At 37.5% G+C, this 19,767-nt stretch overlaps 2 protein-coding genes across 3 annotated transcripts; one reads left to right on the top strand and one right to left on the bottom strand.

The window, feature by feature from the left end:
• The first annotated feature begins 654 nt into the window (after positions 1–654).
• tipin (timeless interacting protein) lies at positions 655–5,282 on the top strand. Of its 2 annotated transcripts, none has more exons than XM_046840557.1 (8): positions 655–752; positions 1,398–1,548; positions 1,638–1,728; positions 1,818–1,893; positions 3,094–3,216; positions 3,893–3,959; positions 4,159–4,344; positions 4,477–5,282. In XM_046840557.1, the coding sequence occupies exons 2-8, from the start codon at positions 1,410–1,412 to the stop codon at positions 4,689–4,691; spliced, it is 897 nt and encodes a 298-aa protein (XP_046696513.1). In that variant the 5' UTR covers positions 655–752; positions 1,398–1,409; the 3' UTR covers positions 4,692–5,282. The 2 variants fall into 2 exon arrangements, with proteins under 2 accessions (XP_046696513.1, XP_046696512.1); XM_046840556.1 differs by lacking the exon at positions 655–752 and adding an exon at positions 770–1,010.
• A 1,154-nt stretch (positions 5,283–6,436) lies between these two features.
• Positions 6,437–19,029, bottom strand: dis3l (DIS3 like exosome 3'-5' exoribonuclease). The gene is made up of 17 exons (XM_046840955.1): positions 18,807–19,029; positions 17,263–17,416; positions 17,016–17,144; positions 16,815–16,950; positions 15,318–15,485; positions 15,112–15,190; positions 14,849–15,025; positions 13,984–14,153; positions 12,705–12,866; positions 12,338–12,588; positions 12,019–12,111; positions 10,230–10,754; positions 9,950–10,104; positions 8,143–8,321; positions 7,733–7,878; positions 7,406–7,577; positions 6,437–7,212 (listed from the first exon to the last, which is right to left on the bottom strand). Exons 1-17 carry the CDS (start codon positions 18,934–18,936, stop codon positions 6,871–6,873), a joined length of 3,168 nt encoding a protein of 1,055 aa, XP_046696911.1. The 5' UTR covers positions 18,937–19,029; the 3' UTR covers positions 6,437–6,870.
• Positions 19,030–19,767: the final 738 nt, after the last annotated feature.

Below are 19,767 nucleotides of genomic sequence, written 5' to 3'. Positions count from 1 at the left end.
ACAGCAATAAATTTAATCCAAATCTCTTTGCTCTGGGTTGTGGTTGTGGTGGATTTGCAGCTTGTCCCAAACACACTGAAGAGAAATACACCATATATATATATATATATATATATATATATATATATATATATATATATATATATATATATTGAGAGAGAAATACATCGATATTGAGGAATTCCCAGAGGTTTTAAGTCTTTGTTGGCTGCTTTTCCTTCACTCTCCAGTCCACCTCATTCCAAACTGGATTTAGACTGGGTGATTTTGGGGGCTAGTTCATTTGATGCAGCAGTCCATCACTTCACCTTCTTAAGCAAATAATGCTTAAAGAGATCCTGAAATAAGAAAATTTATGACAGTATTAATGTATAATGTTGAAAATAATAAAAATAAAGGTGTCCAAACTCTTGACTGGAACTGTATTTGCATGTGAGCACTTATGTTTGGCCAAAAGTACAAATGTATAAGATTTATTTCAGACTTTCTGCTAAATAAGAAAATAGCAATGTATGGTAATTTGATTTATTATTGTGTTTTTATTATTAGAAGTAGTAGCAGTAGTGGTATTAGAAAAAATAAAGTCTCAGCCATTTAACGTGTTGTATGAGATTCTCCACCAGGGAGCGACATTATCAATAAGACGCACAGAGTAGAATAACAGAAGCAGCGCTACCAGGAATCTGATTGGCTGAGAAAAACAAACCCGGAAGCAACAAGTAGATGCTGGATTTACACCTCGTCTGGCGGAGGTACGTGTGTTTCATATAGTCCGGTTGAATCTGTTGATTAGGATGCAGACAGCACAGCGTCAGTTTATGAGGAGATTGGTGTTGCTTTTTGTGTGTTTTTGTAAAAGTTGATAACCTATTAGGCTACAAAGCAGCGACGCTGTTTTTTTTCCTACTCGTATTCCGAAAAACCCCGCTCGGCAGCTCGCGCTCCAAAAGAAGGCAGGTGATTGGAAAGATAGCCTTTTGGCGGGATAATTCTGGCCAATCCTAGCCCAGGTGACGAATACGGGTGGGGAAAAAATAATGTGGTCTGGTATATGTAAGAACACAAGAAGTTAATTATTAGCAGTATGGTTTTATATATTTTATTGATTCACGCTTTATTTGTATATTTTTGTATGTACAGAATGTGCTGTATATTTTATCAGCTCCAACTGTAGACATTTCCTCATCCATTTAGAATATTTTCAAGACAAATGTTGCAAATAATTAGAATAATTTGATTATTATATGCTGGATTTTCAAGCCATTATCAAATAAAATTTTGTCTGATACACATACCGGTACATACAGAGTACGACATGCAGTGAAATGCTTCATTATTCATTGTAAAGTTCATTGTGGAGGTATTCAGGTTAATGATGTCTTGTGGTTTCTCTTCAGAGTCTATGCAGGATGTACGATCCATCAGAAAACGGTTTGTTTGCAACGTCTAATTATGATGAGATAGAGGACGAGTCTTATCCCCCTCTCCCACCGCCGCTGTCCCCTGGACAGGACAATCTCGATGACGATCATATAGCCAATGGAGAGGGTAAGACGCACACCCACACACACACACACACACCTGGTCTTTGTTCAGATGATCATGTGCTTAATGAACCAGCTGTTCTTTCCATGCAGGTGAAGAGGGAGAGCTTTCCAAGCTCCCTGATGTTCCTGTAGCTAAAAGGCGAACAGTAAAAAGACCTCAGCCTAAACTCGACTCCCGGAGGTGAATATTATTGTCCACATCACATCCTTGATTATGGGGTACATACAGGCTTCATGTTTATCACTTTACTCCTCTTTCTTCCGTCATAGGTTGCTGTCTGATCGCGGACTTCCAGCCTTGCGGACATTATTCACTGACGTCAGATTCAAAGGAAAAGGACATGAGGTGACTTTGAACTTGAAACACTACAGCCTTTCATCAGCCTGATAGAATTTTGTCATTGTATAGTACAGGTACAGTACAGGTACACAGCAAAGAAATGCAGTTTAGCATCAATAAATGCAAATACAATACCACTGTGCAAACTGACAGGTGCAGGTGAATATGTAGAAATATGTACAACAACAAAAATATCAAGGATATGGTACACCAAATCCAGATTTGGTAGGTACATCGGTTTTTAAGTCGTGGTTTTAAGTTCAGTTTCATTACATTCTGGGGGAATAAATGGAAAATTTTTTAAATTGCTTGTCAGTTTTTATTAACGCAGTTTAATATTCACATTTGTGAACATCAACAGTTTAAATTTTTCGAAGAATTTCAAATAAAATGCCTGTTTGGTTAAATAATATATAAAATAATATTTAGAATTAAATAGAATAAATTAAACTAATGCAGTACAGTTTTATTATATTGATAACATTGAGTATAAATAAATGAAAAAATTAAATAGGGTATCTTTGTTAAACCCCATTTGGGTAATACAGATGTATCTGATCTGTGTGTGTTTTTTACATTTAATATTTAATTTTCTAAAGGTATGTTTTGCTTAACTGTTCTACTTATTTCAGCATAATTTAATAAATATCTTCATTAATTCACTCCCTCAATATGTGGAATTATCAGGATTTTTTCCTTTTAAGAGAAGTTTATGAAGCTGGACATAAAACGCTAGAGACCATATCTCGGCAAAGGAGAAGTGCTCACTAACACAGATTTAGACAGATTAGTGAACAATATTTGAGAGAAATAGGCCTTTTTTTGTGCATAGAAAAAGTCTTAGATCTTTCAGTTCAGCTCATAAAAATGGGGGCAAAAACAAAAGTGTTATAATTTTGTTCAGTGTATGTAGAGAAATATGTATTGTATTGATTAATGTACAGAGTGGAGCAGAACTGCATAATTATTACTGGCAGTAAAATCAGTGAAGCATCATCGAGCCATCAGTGTCCTAGTGGTGGGTGTGTGTGTGTGTGTTTGTGTGTGTGTGTGTGTGTGTGTGTTTGTGTGTGTGTGTGTTTGTGTTTGTGTGTGTGTTTGTGTTTGTGTGTGTGTTTGTGTTTGTGTGTGTGTGTGTGTGTGTGTGTGTGTGTGTGTGTGTGTGTGTGTGTGTGTGTGTGTGTTTGCATCTTGTGTCTGGATTAGGCTGAGGATTTAAAGGTTCTAATGCAGAAAATGGAGAACTGGGCACATAGACTTTATCCCAAACTACAGTTTGAGGACATCATCGACAAACTGGAGGTTTTAGGAGGCAAGAAAGAAGTACAGGTAAATCTGCCAGTCCATTTACAATAAGAAAATGTGATATAACTGTCATCTAAATCAGCGGTCCCCAACCTTTTTTGCGCCATTTTCACGGACCGGCCTTTAATGTGTGGTGGATAAATACAACAAAATTAAATATGAGCAGCATAAAAACTGGTATTTTCTAAATATAATAATAAATGTGAATCTACTGTGTTGATTTTAGTTCATTTTGCTCGCTTGGGGGTTTGAATTTAGCGGTAATGTATGATGTGTTAGCGGTCGGAGCAGCCCCTTTAAGAAGGTAGCGGATGGAGGTAAGACGTGTGACCGAGGAATCATGACATGCATCAAGAGTGAGTCATAGACAGATGTGGAGGAGAGAATCTGGTCATTTTCCAAAAGAAAACATTGTTCAGAATCAGATAATAAATAAAATGGAAATAATGTAAGTTATGTATTCTTTCTGTGCGGCCCGGTACCAATTGACCCACGGACCAGTGCCGGTCCAGGGCTCGGGGGTTGGGGACCACTGATCTAAATGCTAGACACGTATAGTATCTCAGTACAATATAGATTGTTTCATAAAAATGTCCCTTGGAAAAAAAAAAAGATTATAATATATTTTTCTTTATTTGAGGAAGAATTACATTTCTCAGAACATGTAAGTATAATGCTGCCTCGCTTTGTTCTCTGTTAGACGTGTCTGAAGCGAATTCGACTGGACATGCCCCTCACTCACGAGGATTTTGTTGGAAATGATGGCGGTGAGAAAAACATTGAACTTTCTCTTAAAGCATATGGTTTCCTGCAGGAGAATGTAGTTTTTATATATATATATATATATATATATATATATATATATATATATATATATATATATATATATATATATATATATATATATATATATATATATATATATATATATATCTCTTCATATCTCTTCATCTCTCTTGTTTTCAGATGAAGCAGAGGTCCGCTTGCAGGAAGATCCAGACCCGTTTGTAGATCAAAGCTTGTCTGAAGATCCGTTTATCCACTCCACTCCTGCTCCTGCATCACTGTCTTTGACCGAGGAACAACAGCAGCGCATCGAACGCAACAAACAGCTGGCTTTGGAAAGAAGACTGGCTCGACAAAAACAGCTAGGTGACCATTTTGAGTATACAGGTTTTCTATCATATTGTATATCAACATGGAATATGCTTTACTACATTGTGTATATTGTTTTGTTTATTGTCTGTACATTTTTTCTTTTATTTTAAAATTCTTTGAACTCAGAATCCTGGCAGCCTGTGTTCCCGGATGAACCTGCTCCAAGTCCCACAGCACATCTCCTCAGCCAAGACGACCAGAAAGAACTGGATCAAACTACAGGAAACCCAGAAACACCTTTAAAACAGGATCCTGTGGAATCTCAAAGCTCCCCTAACTATAATAAATGTGACAGTCCAGTTCCAGAAATAACAAACGACCCAGATATTGAGAGCGTTTGATCAGTTTTACGTTTCCTGAATACGCCAGATTTTTTTGTGATAGATGGAAAATGACTGCCAACTAATTATTCAGAGTGAAAAACTTTCAGTTGTAGTTGTTAGACTGATACCTCATCTGGTAAGTCATCCAAATGCTAATAGACGGTTGTATTGTTCTTGTCATCCTCTGTGAGGATCTATAATGAGAAAAAACTCAATTTATGCTTTCTTTACTTCCTTCAGCTTAATAAAACCATCATTAAAAATGCAGAATTATACAATGAGAACCAGCTGCTGTTGTTGACCCTGATTTTTATAGTTGCTGTTATTTTTTTCTGTTTATTGCTTGACTATTTGCCAATAGTAATATTAACTTATAAGCAAAGGATAACCATATCATTCACACATGAATGAGTAAACTGGGCTACCAAGGAAAACAAGGTCTGAACTGATCTAAAAGTCATACCTAGGCTTCAGGAGATAATATAATAAAGCATTATTTAATACATCACTTTAAAAAGGTATTTGATTAAAAGTTTGTAATTTGCATTACTCATGTATAATTTTCTGTATTTTATTTTACTATTTTCAAAATAAAGTGTTCTTTCTGTATCTTGTACAATGATGTGTGTTAATGTCACCTGAACAGATCTGGGTTAAAAAAATTACATGAACAGCTACAAACTGTTCTGGACCTCAGGGTGAACAAAGTTTATCTCATGGACAATGGAAGTGAGGTTGGTATACACCCTGAGCTACTCCATCTTATGGCACACACACTCATTGATAACTATGTGCAAACTAACTTTATTGGCTGTTGGAAGGAGAACCAACAGGAAACCCACATGGTCATAGCTTGATAGATAGATGGATGCGCTCTCTCAGGAGTGTAAAAGTACATGTATTCGTAGCAAAATATTTCGGTACAGGGCGTTCACGTGTAACAAATGCAATAATTTTTACATGTGGAAATTTGTTAAAATCTGAGTTCCCTTAGGAACGTATTAAGTGGCAGATCACAAGTTTGTTTAGTCTCCACATCACACTTTGGGTCATTTTTTTTTAAATCAATTTATTATTAAAATTAAAAACATACACAGCAATTCCAGCTGTATAAAAGATTGTTAGCGCAGTGTCACTGTGGCTACTCACGCCTTACCGGAAATAAGATTTGTTTTGCGTATTTGCATAAAAAACGCTAAAGAATTGATCGTGCTAACATCAGAGGTGGGAAGTAATAAAGTACAAATACTTTGTTACTGCACTTTAGTAGATTTGTCTTGTATCAATACTTCACTATTTATTTTTCAGACAACTATTTACTTTACTCGTTAGATGTTTACACAAATATCTGTACTTTCTACTTCTTACATTGTCAAAACAGGCTCGTTACTTTTAGTTTTAATCTGTTTGGTGACAATATTTTTTCTTCTCATTGGGCTATTTTTATCCCATCAACCTTTTTCCTGTCCTTGCTCAGCTTTTTAAACCTAACACTTGTGTATCATTTACTGGCTAGTTTACGAAGCAAACAATAAGCACGGCAGAAGGCAACAAGAAGTCCGGGGTTAACGTGGATGAGACAGAGGGAATACATGAGAACAGAGATGTTCCTGATCACATGATCATCATCATCTTTTCTCTGCTTGTGTTCTATATGTTCGATCTTCAGCCTGGATACATTTATTAGGTAACAAAATTAGAAATTCTTTCTGTATTAATACATTAATATGATCTGAGGTCCAGTTACCAGCGTGACACTTAAACAGGTTGTATTATTTTTATTATTTTTTTCACACGTGAGATTTATTGGATATAGGACTTTCTTTGTTCAAAAGTTTTGCATCACAAGATTATATTACAAACTCAACATACAACTTATAAAAATATATTTTAATAAAACACTCCAGTAAAGTCTCAGTGCAAGGTTGTAAATATTACAATTAATACAATCATGTACAAAAATATATATAAACTAAAAAAGAAAAAAAAAAAATACAGCTAAACCACAATCATTAATTTGTAAATCAGTGCATCACTAAAATCACTACAATTCATTTAACCAGTTATTATTTAATGACAAATATCTGAGTAAATCCTTAAAACACTTGAGTGCATCCATATAATCACAAACAGAGTAACTAAAAATAACACTTCACAATATCCAGCAATAAAATCCAGTTGAATTTGTACTAAATCTTCAAGCTGACGTTGTGCATGTTGGTACAGTGTTTTGTTTTATGTGACAGAAAGCAGTATCGGACAGGGCGAGCTCACTGATCTCCTGAAGGATTGTGTAGAGATTTGGTGCTTTGCTCTGTCTGAACTCCTTTTCCTCTTTGCTCAGTCTTGGTCTCCTGGTCTTCTCAACTTCTGCCTGAATAGATGCCTCTTCCCTGCGCACCACCTCCTCGATCAGCTCAGACTGGACCCGGCTGCTCACCCGAGACTCTGTGGTAGCAGACTGATGTGGTTTGTTGTTAAGGAGTTCCAGATGCAAGTTGTCAGAATGGCAACGGGAGGTTTCCACAGAGATACGCACCTGAGAAGTAACAGAAAATAATCATTAGTACGTCAGAAGGTTGTGAGATATCAGTAGATAGTGATGGAAATTTAAAAGTTATACGTTTTTTAAGTTGGTTCATGTGTCTTGGCATTCTTTATAATTTAAAATAATTCCTAAAATATAAAACCTGTTTAAATGTAAATGTAAAAAATGTAGTGGGTGTACTTACTGTGATATGGTCGAATAGGTAAAAGGTGTTTGTCCCAGTGCTGGTACACGAGCAGATCCTGTCTGGATAACGCTGCAGTGTCCCCGCCTGCCACACACACACACCGTCATCCCCCACACTCACCACCTGATTCTCCCGATTCTTCAGGTACACTGCACCCTTTAAACCATACCTGCGAACACATACATACCCATGAGGAAAAATTAATTAGGGTTCTTTTATTGCATATCAAGTACCGTTTCATTATGTTTCATTATAATATAAACACAAACAGAAACTAACAAAAGATCTGTGTTACTTTGGAAGTGTTAAGAAACTGCAGTTTACCGTGGGACAAAGACCAGTATGCCATTAGCCCTGATGGAGTATATAATAGCATCGGCCACACAGCGCTCGTCAGTGAGTGGGTCCTTATCTCGGAAGTAGAGGCATTGGAAAAGCTCTGTGGACTCCTTCTGAGCATGCTGAGCTGCCTGGAGGTTTCAAAACAAGTTTGTTGTCATTCAGTGTCTCATACAGTAAAACACTGCCACATAGTGGCCAGTGTGTCATACACAGTCACACTGGATTCTTTACATTTTATAGTTAAAAATTAGATTGATTATATAAGAATGTATATAAAAAATGTATAAGGTCACAAACAGTACATCAGTATTCAGTATAAGGATGATACTGTATTATTTAATGATGATATTAACTCAGACTCTAGCCCTGGTTAAAGAATTGAAACTATTTACTCGGTTTCTGTTGTTGATATGATGAGCGATTTCCTCAAGTTCCTTGTTGTTAGCGAAGCTCTTGTGAAACCACTCCTCTTTCTCTGACTGGACAGAAGCCATGAGAAGACGATGCACTATGATGTCAGCATAGCGCCTGATTGGAGAAGTGAAATGGGTGTAGCGATCCAGAGCAAGACCTGCAAAATAAGAAGAATCAGAGGAGAATCAGATGTGAACTATAGATGGAAAAAAGGAAAACTGCAATGTCACAGACATAAAAGATATAGCAGAATATTAAGACTAAGTTCAATTTACAGATCACAATGAACAATAAGACAGAGGGTACAATTATTATTTAAATAGAAATGATTATTTAAATAATAATGAATAATTATGATTGACAATAGTGTGGTCAAGTGGGAATCTGTGAAATGCACATGCAGGTGCATTGACAAGGTAAAAACATTGCACAATAATAACACTGTTTCTATGTACATGATGATCGTACATACAGGTTGGACCTTAAATAACCAGAAAGTTGTAATATTAATAAAAAGAGAGAAAGAAAGTGCATGAGCATATCAGTGCCATCAAATGGACAACCTAAGAGGCTGTAAATGAAGGTATATTGACGGGATCCTAACAGTTTAACAATATGGTTAACAAATACAGAACAGAATGTCTATTTTCCTATTTATCTCCATTTATAGTGATGTACTTCAATTAATTTTTATTAGTATAGCGCTTTTAACATTGAACATTGTCTCAAAGCAGCTTACACAGATAATGTGGTGATAAAAATTAATATGATGTTCTTTATAAGTGTAAGTTTGTCCCTGATGAGTGAGCCGGTGGTGACTGTGGCAAGGAAAAACTCCCTGAGACGGCATAAGGAAGAAACCTTGAGAGGAACCAGACTCATTATACTGGTTGTTGACCAAATAATGATTATACTTAACTATAAATTGTGGTTGAAGTTGTTGAAAGATACCTTAAATTTGCAGTCTGTTATGTTTAACAGTTAGAGCCTATAAAAAAATCATATAATGATTTTTCAGACTATAAGCCGCTACTTTTTCCCCATGTTTTGAACCCCGCGGCTTAAACAACGAAGCGGCTAATTTATGGATTTTCCCTGGGTTTTTCCCGGTTTCACAAACTTCAAGCCAAAAAACTGAGGGACATAACATTAGACCAATGAAATTTCCGAACGGAAACGAAAAAACGCACTTCACCTGTGTTCTGAGCTGCACGGCATCGGGAGAAAAAACTTTCACCGATGGTGATTTTTAAACGCACAACGATGCCAAAAGATAAACTCCTGAGAGAAATAGTTGTGAAAGGAAGGAGGAAGACGGTGAACAATGACTTTCTTGGTCAGCTACTGTTTAGATACAAGCCGTTGTAGCGTGTTGAGTCTGGGTGAAGGGAGCGCTCGCTAACTCCAGTTGCAACAGAAATCATATAAGCACAGACAGGTTTCCAAAACTCGTGCTTTTTTATTTTTCTTGTTTCAGTGTAGACATCTGAGGCTTATAAACAGGTGCGGCTTATTTACGTTCAAAATAAAAATCTTTGTCAAATTCAGTGGGTGCGGCTTATATGTGGGTGCGATTTATAGTCCGGAAATTACGGTAGTCATTATGAAGCTTCATTCACTCTGTCAATCATTTGAGACAATGTCTGTTGTGAAAAGCGCTATAGAAATAAATGTGACTTGACTTGACTCTGGTACACTGCTGGTTGGCTTCAACCCTTTTCCATAAAAGGTAATGGGTAGGTAAATGGTAAAGTTTGAAGGCCTAACTGAATGTATGAGCTTTACCATAGTGGTAGTACTGTTCCTCTGGGCAGGCTCCAGTGGAGAAGTACAGGGCATTAGACATGGCCTGGGTGGCCATCACCCTCAACAGCCTATTTACCAGGGGGTCTTGAGAATCCACTGCCTGGTCCAGAGAATCAGCCAGAGCTTTGTTGGACCTACATACAAACAAGCAGCAATTTGTATGAATATTAAAAACGCCAGTTATTTTCTGTAGCTCTAAAATTCCAACACATTATATTATATTATATTATATTATATTATATTATATGAAATTCTCTACCTGGTATCAATGACAAAGCCTCGACTCTTGGCACTGTCAATCAGCTGGTTGAAGAACTCCTGCCTGGGTGGCGGATGATGCCTCAGTAGCGCTTGGTGTGGGAAACATTCCTGGATCTTACGTGCCACCCAGTGATTGGCATAAATCATGCACTCTGCCACCGTCTCATGCACCTCCAAAGGTTGCTTGGGCACCAGAGCGGTGATGTTTTTGTCTTCATCCAGCTGTGCCCTGACTTCAACACCCTCCAGCTCTAAAGCACCACCCTTGTCCCTCTGTGACCTCAGGTGCCTGGCCACTCGAGTCAGCTGTTTCAGGGCCTGTAGGAGCTCAGCCAGCTTCTGGTCCTGTACTGAACTTTCGAGCTGGGCAAGTTCCGGCACCTTTACATCTTTTCCATTTAGCAGGTTCTGCGCCAGCTCATAGTGCAGCTGGTAAGAGGATCGGATGAGTGTGCGGCCGTACCACACGCTACACATGGCCAGGGTCTTAGCATCCAGCTCCCATATAACACTCATGGCATATCTATAAGATTATAGAAAGCATCAGAGGATCGTTTTACATATTTCAATCACTCCCATGTATTTACTATCAATACATCAATAATTCCCAAATATGTTTTCTTTTGTTCAGTAGTGATTTGGGCTCTTACACTGTATATAACTTCTGTACAATTATACATACAATGTACATAATACATATGGAATTTTCTATACTCTTTATTCTCTACAAATATTGTGCCTTACATACATCTGCACTATTTTATTAATGTGTATCTATATATACACACACCTTACTGTACATTCTGCCTATTTCACATTTATATATATATATATATATATATATATATATATATATATATATATATATATATATATATATATATATATATATATATATATATTTACTGGACTTGTTTATTCAGCTTGCACATTTTTTAATGCCATAACCTTATAACCTTCTACTTATTGTTTCTTTACAACAGTATCTGCACATTTTTTTAAATGCCATAGCCTTAGAACCATTTACTTGTACTTTTACAACCATTTACTTGTACACAGCTATAGCCTTTATATTTATTTACTGTACATATGATTACATATATACATTATATATATATATATATATATATATATATATATATATATATATATATATATATATATATATATACACATTTATCTGCACTTGTGTATTTGCCCAATTGCTACTCTTTGCACTTCTGGTAGACGCCAAACTGCATTTCATTGCTGTGTACCTGTACTATGCAATGACAATAAAATTGTATCTATTATTATTATTAAACAGTACGAGATCAGCCTCTAGAGGTAAATCACTGACGCCACGTGCTGTTTGTTCTGCACATTTAGCACATTTTCAAGATTCAGTAATGTGTTCTTTTTTTCATTTTTGTTAAAAAGTTCAGTACTATTTTACATGGTGTTTTATTTTTTATTTTTTTTATCCAGTATCCATTTTAAAAACTATTGGTTGATTAATCGGTTATCAGCAAATATTATCCAACCAATCAGTCGACTTCTAATAAATACTACTGCTTCTTTTTTTGTTTATATATTAGTGCTATTGAACAATAGCATTTATATTGCAAGCAAGTTTAAATAACCATAATATATTTCTCAGAAAGAAAGTAAAGTAAAGACAAATGAGGATAAGATGAGGATTATTTTATCCACAAAATTCAAAGCGACTTTCCAAAAAGCCTACATTCATGATTCCTCTATGGACTTCAGAAATGCCTTTCAAAAAAAGCGTTGTGTATTTGACTCACCTGTCCACTCCTCCTAGCAGTGAGCAGAGGTCAGCACTCAACACCGCTGGCAGCATGTCATATCTTCGATCAGCCAGGTAATAGGTTGTTGCTCTGAATGGACAGATAGTATGGAATCTAAAATGGTCTAGCATCTGATCAAAAGTATACTTCCTGATGTCTTTTTTATTAATGGAAATTGTTAAAGATAACCACTCATATTCAATCAAATAAATGCTGTCCATTTCATTCATTTACTTAGAAATAGATATAGGATGGGTTATACCTGGATGTTCTTTATTTGACATGTAAGATATACCATAAATTTAGAACCACTAACCTGGAGCGAGCCTCCAGATCAGTGAGAGATCCCTCTTTAACAAAGTGTGTGACATCTGCAATGTGGACCCCCAGCTCTAGACGTTTTCCCCCTGGCAGCGTTCGCACCGACAATGTGTCATCCACGTCCTCACAGCCCAGAGGGTCAATACTAAACACCAGGTGTGTTTCACGCAGGTCCTTCCGAGCACTTATCTCAGCCTGGTCTATCTGCCAAGGCTGCTCTTTAGAGTTCACAGGCATCTCACGCAACTGCAAAAATACAGATACGTGTAAAAAAAACACAAAAAAACTAAATATTCAGTATATATGCAAAGGAAATCAGTATTAGTAGTATTCAGTATTTATACAATCCCTATGCTGCTCACCTGGGCTTCAGAGAATGGAGTCACACTGATGCAGTTCTCCACCAGTATGGTCTGAATTTCAGTCTCCACCTCACCGGCCTTCCCCAGGACTCTCACACTGTGACCATTGGGGTAGAGAGAAGTGCTCTCCCATGAGTCCACTCGCACAATCACCCTATGGTCCTTAAGCAAACATTAGCATTTACTTATATTGTACATGCATCACATGGTATCATATTTGCTTCTATTTTGACAAGACAATGTGAGGCTAGCAATATTGTTTTGGGGTATGAGTGTATATACTATACACCATAGAGGCATAACTTTATGGCCACCGATTAGGTATTATAGAATTTTATGACCACCTGCCTAACAATGTGCTGGTCCTCCTTTTGCTTTAACAGCATTAACTCCTTCAGCAATTGAAGCTACAAGAGCTCGTCTGTTGGATCGGACTACACAGACCAGCATTTGCTCCCAATGTGCCTTGGCCACCCATGACCCTGTCACCGGGTCACCACTGTTCCTTCCTTTGACCACTTTTTATAGATACTGACCAATGCAGACAGGAACATCCCACAAGAGCTGCAGTTTTGGAGATGTTCTGACCCAGTCGTCTAGCTGTCACAATTTGTCATGTTCAATTCCTAATGCTTGCCCATTTTTCCTGCTTCTAACACGTGGAATTTGACATTAATATTCACTTGCTGCGTAATATATCCCACCTAATAACAGGTGCCATGATGAAGAGATAATCAGTGTTATTCACTCACTAGACATATTGTTATAGTCATAATATTATGCCTGATCGGTGTACACTACAATAATTTAGTGGGAAATGTTAGCTCAGTGGTAAAGGTGTTTGATTTCTTATGCGAAAGGTCATGAGTTCAAATCCCATCACCACCAAGCGGCCATTCCTGGGCCCTCAACCCTCAACTGCTTAGGTGTAAGTTGCTCTAAATGTAAAATGAGCACAATGCTTGCTGTCAGAGCAGCCTCCTACCAATTATAGGTACGGATTTAGCAAAACATTAATTAATTCACATTAATTCTGATTTCTGATCAGTTTTCAGTATCACATATGTGTCACAAATTGTAATTAAATCTAAATCATGTCTGCTGTATGTACTGAAATAAGACATATATTTGTGTCACTTTTTCTGTGTCACGATTCTACACAATAATTGGACAGGTCCATATGTTTTAAAACCATATGACAGTATGTATTTACGTTTGAATTAAATGCTATTAAAGGTAATATATTCACCATAAGATATGAGTAATATAAAATCCTGACCTGCAGTGCTTCAGCCTGCTGGGTGCTGATCCGGATCTTCGGGATTCGGCAGTCCCATGGAATAGCCAGAATCTTCAGAGAGTTTCGGGACTGAGTCTGCAGCTCCTCTCGAGGAGGAAACGTGACCACGTAGTCCCTCCAGTTTCTCTGTATGATACCCACCACCCTGCCTAAAGGAGAACAGAAAGAGAAAGAGGAGGAAAAAACATCATATTCTGGAACGTGTAGTCGTCGTCTTCTTCTTTCGGCTTCTCTGATTAGGGGTCGCCACAGCGAATCATCCGTCTCCATACCACCCTGTCCTCTACATCTGCCTCTTTCAACCCAAGTACCTGCATGTCTCGCAGCCTCCTTGGTCTTCCTCTTTTCCTTCTTCCTGGTGACTCCATCCTCAGCATTCTCCTACTGATATACCCCATGTCCCTCCTCTGCACATGTCCAAACCATCACAATCTCGCCTCCCTCGCCTTGTCTCCAAAACGTCCTACATGAGCTGTCTCTCTAATAAACTCACCACAGTCCTATGAACTTTCCCTTAGTAGTATTAGTTATTAAGTTATGTTAATGTGTCAATGCTGTATTGGTTAAAATTAATAATTTGTACTAATTATATTAATCCTTTTAAACTTTACATCTTCCTGATAATACTCTCCACTTTGAATGAAGATCATTAATTAGTGTCACTTTGCCTTCTGGAAGCAATTCTTTCTAAAAAAAACCCAGTTATATAATTAAAACTACATCTTATTTATATCCAGTATACATGAAGTCACATGTGTTTTTTATTTCTAGGGTAACTGCATGAAGCTTGTGTAACAGTAAATGATACCAGTGTAAAGACAATGTCCAGGTTTGTGTTAGTTACCTGTCGGCATAGGCTGACTCTGAGTTTCCCCTCCTTTCTCATCTCCTCGTCCCTCTGTTAAAGCCATGTTACGACCCTTCCACTCACCACGAGGCAACAATTCTACAGCAACTACGTCACCGTGTATGGCCCGATTCCGATGCTTCATTCCATTGATCAGAACATCACTGTTAAGCTCTAGGGACATGTCAAAGAATGAACAGAAATGATCACAATTCAGCTAAAAGTGGTTAAATGTATTTAGAGTTTTTGGGTTTGCTTACCTGCATTCTTGCTCGCAGAGCCCTCAAAACGCACAAAGGCCTCATGCTGTGCACGGTGCTTGTTCACACTCAGGGTTCCCTTGAAACAGGAAAAAAAAGGGATGCAGCAACATCAGTGGTCACCTTAGACCGAAAGCAAAAAAAAGCAGTCCTGCTACTTCATTTACCATGTGTAAGTACAGCTGATTGGAATAAGAGGCTCTTACATGAATGTATCTCCCAGATTTGATCCCAGACTCCAAAACCTCAGCAGGTAAATGCTCAGAGTACTCTTTCTCTGCCCCTTCATTCTCTCGATCTTGTAGGGTCTGAGCAATGGAGGCATACAGCTCTTGAGCTGCATGCAAGTTTGGCCAAAAACTCTCCAGGTATTCCTATGAAATGTTCATATGTACAGTCTATTAAACATTTTGTTGACGTGAGATTTTTTTTGTCTGAAACTTTCCACTGGTCTGCAGTGATGTGTGCTTGTTTCAAGCTTTACTGAAAACAATCTCACACAGCAGGGACATAAATAACATACATCTGGATCTAAATATACCAAACTGTTATATTATATTGCACCCCCTTACTACAATGAAACCAACTGCAAATATTTTGTACCCACAAGAATAGATTAATTAATATGGTACAGTGAATTATGTACAGATCAGGCATAACATTATGACATTATAACTCAGGGTGCTCCGATTGATCGGTCGCCGAACATAACCGGACGAAGTTCGGTGGTCTCTATATTATCAGTTTTCAAAGAGTGAGAGGGACGGTTCAAGTGTGACTCACTCAGCTGTCTAAAGAAATATTTGACAAAGTAATGAAATTCATATGCATTGAAGACGAAGAGTTCAGGCAACTCGTGTCCCACTTGGATTTACGTTACGTCAGTGGTTTTCAAAGTGTGGGGTGCGGCCCTCTAGTGGGGAGTACAGACATGACAGGTAAAGAGAAATGAACGGCAGGATTTATACGTATTTATTTTTTGTGTTGTTCATTAATCTTCATTTATGATTTTCTGTATTAAAAATAAAGTCAGTTAACATCAGTTAAGGTACCAAACACAACTACACTTACATTTTCTCAAATTTTTTCTTTTTGATGTTATTTAACAAGTAGCATAAATAAATTAATAGATAGATAAATAAATAAAAGGCTTCAAATAGACCCTATGGTTGATACAACTTCCAGTGATCGGGGATAGGCCCTAAAAATCTGATCGGAACACCCCTATTTACAACATTATGCCCGGTGAGTGAATAACACTATTTTATCTTCATTATGGCACGTTTGTGGGTGGGATATATTAGGCAGCAAGTGGACATTTTGTCCTCAAAGTTGACATGTTAGAAGCAGGAAAAATGTGCAAGCGTAAGGATTTGAGTGAGTTTGCCGAGGGCTAAATTGTGATGGTTAGATGACTAAGTCAGAGCATCTCTAAAACTGCAGCTCTGGTGGGATGTTCCTGGTCTGCAGTGATCAGTGTCTACCAAAAGAGGTACAAGGAAAGAACAGTGGTGAACCGGCGACAGGGTCATGGGTGGCCAAGGCTCATTGATGCATGTGGGGAGCGAAGGCTGGTCCATGTGGGCCGATCAAACAGACAAAAGGGGGACCAACACAATATTAGGCAGGTGGTCATAATGTTATGCCTGATCGAGTGTGACAGGGATCAATCAGACTGAAAGTCTATAATATAGACATCATACCCGAGTTGAGACGACGTAAACACCACTGTTCTGACTGCCATACTCTTTAATGGCCTCCTGGTCTTCTGTGATCATAACTACTGACATCAGACTAGCCAGGTGGTTATAATACCACACCGCTGCATTGTACACACACCTGCAACAAGTACAGATTAGTTAACCAAACACCAGATAGGCGTACAAAACACCAAAATTTCTTACCTTGTTTGCCATTTCTCTTGTGATTCCCCCATTTTCCGTGCACAGTAAGAAAACCGCTGAAACTCATTAGCATATAGGACACAGTCATACCGTGGGTCCTTTAGGAGGCCACGCAGCCTGTTATAGTGCCTATACAAAGAAGGACAAGAAATGCATGTCAACATTTTAGACGCTTTTATTTTTCCATACAAAAGAAACACCGCATGCACATAAATAGACTATATTGCATATAATGGTCAGGGTTTACCTGCGCCCACGTGTGTTTTGTAAAGCCTGGCATGCAGTCTGTGTAAACACCACCCCTCGAAACTCCCTGAACTCAAAAATCTCCAGGTAGTCTCTCACCACGCCAGCATCTGGCACCACATAATGAGTCACATCCCCGGACAGCAGCTTGCCATCTGCATAAGCATAAAGTATAGATAGTGTAATAGAAAAACATCAATAGTTCGTATTGGAGAATCATGGTGGAGCTCCATTTTCAGCTCAGGTTACAGTTTGTGTGCAAGCACGCATGTTCTTCTCTTGTCTAATAGGATGTCCTTTAAAAAACCCACAAAACATGCCAAAGGGTAGAAGAACTTTCATTGTTTACAAGTACAGTATTTTTAGTTGGACAAATTAGTTTTGTGGACAAAGTGAGAGTGAGATGGTTTGGACATGTGCAGAGGAGAGACATGCGGTATATCGGTAGAAGAATGCTGAGGATGAAGCCACCAGGAAGAAGTAAAAGAGGAAGGCCGAAGAGGAGGTTTATGGATGTGGTGAGGGAAGACATGCAGGTAGTTGGTGTAAAAGAGGCAGATGTAGAGGACAGGGGGGTATGGAGACGAATAATCTGCTGTGGCAACCCCTAATGAGAGCAGCCGAAAGAAGAAGAAATCCATCCACTCCTGGGCCCCTGAGCCCCTGAGCAAGGCCCTTAAACCCACAGCTGCTCAGTTGTACAAATTAGATAAATGTAATGCATAAGGGCGTCTGCCAAATGCAATAAATGTAGTGTGTGTTAGTTTTGTGTAGTTCTGAGGTCCACGTTTTTAATTCGTGTGTCTGATGCACCTCGGTTCTGAGGAGCGATGTTTCGTGTCACTGTGTACTGCACTTTATATGTTTGGAATGACAATAAAAAGCCTGTAAACACGCGTGCATGGCGCCTGCCGATTCCAGGTTGCGTAACAACCTCGTCTCAGGATTCACCATGAAGATGATCAGGGTAAAACAATCCTGAAGATCTTCATCAAAACATGGTGAACTTTCAGTGATTCCAACATCACACACACACACACACACACACACACACACACACACAAACAGCTTGAAGCATGCCTTAAATGAGAAGAAGCAAGGTGTGGAGGTATTTCACACCCAACACTAACAATGATCTAGTTCTGATGGATCTAGAGGCAAAATGTTACACATGGCAGAAGTCCTGCAGAAGCTGATTAAGCATATATACTGCTGGAAGCAACAGCAGCTGTTGTTCTCATTCAATTATTATTTCTATTTCAATTTGTTTTAAATTAACACATATCCCCTGAAGCATGATCTAATTAGATTCACTTAATTACTAATTTTGTAGATAATTGATCTTATTAACTCTTTAATTAAACAGGACTCAAGAGTTGTGAACTGCTCATTGCACACATAATGCATGCTACCTACTGCAAACTTTCACTGTAGAAATACCAAAATTCCCACTTTTATTTAGACAATAAATCTTTAAATGTATAAGTATAGACTGTAGTAAATGATGTAAGTGATGTCCATGACTGCGGCTGGTTTTGCGCTCACCGTGTTGACATTCCGCCTGGCACAGCACACTTCCGCACGGGACCTGCTCCCGCAGATAGAGCTCCCGAACCACACGAACTTTTCTTCCCCGCGAACTCTTTAAATGTAAGACTTTTTCTGTTTTGATCATTTCCGAAGTTTAGTTCATTCCCACCTTCAGGGTACAACAATAACAAATTATAAAGAAAAACCGCTTTTTTCTTCAATAGGGCAACAAAAGAGACTGAAACCCCTCTAGGGCCCCCTACTGGTCTGGAGGATATACTACTAGTAGTAGTATTTTCTTCCATTATTATTATTATTATTATTATTATTATTATTATTATTATTATTATTATATAAAAAATAATGAATATAATAATATTTTTATTATTACTACTACTACAACATGTACACTTATCATTATTTGTAAAAGTAGTAGTAGTAGTATTCTTTTCTTACGTTATTATTATAATTCTATAAAAAATAATGAATTTAATATTTATTATTATTACTACTACTATTATTATTATTATTATGTACTATTATTATTATTTGTAGAATTAGTAGTAGTAATATTCAAATCAAATCAAATCAAATTTTATTTGTCACATACACATACATACAGGGTACGACATGCGGTGAAATACTTTTTACGACGGTCCGGCATGAGGGAATAGGATGGGGAGAAAAATAACCAAGAAAAATAAGGCAGATAAATAAAGTATAAACTATATAAAAAATAAAATATATAAAGATATATATAAAAAAAGGTGTATATACAAGGTATGCTTGGTATGCTTATTCTGTCCTTACATTGTTATTATAATTCAATAAAAATAATATATATAATATTTATCATTATTACTACTACTATGACATGTACTTTTATTATTATTTGTAGAAGTAGTAGTAGTAGTAGTATTATTTCCTTACATTGTTGTTAGTATAATTCTATAAAAATAATGAATATAATATTTAT

Source organism: Silurus meridionalis, chromosome 26 (assembly GCF_014805685.1).
Source record: "Silurus meridionalis isolate SWU-2019-XX chromosome 26, ASM1480568v1, whole genome shotgun sequence".
Lineage (NCBI taxonomy): Eukaryota > Metazoa > Chordata > Actinopteri > Siluriformes > Siluridae > Silurus > Silurus meridionalis.
The sequence above is the reverse complement of the archived record's forward strand: the minus strand, read 5'-3'. Positions and strand labels throughout refer to the sequence as shown.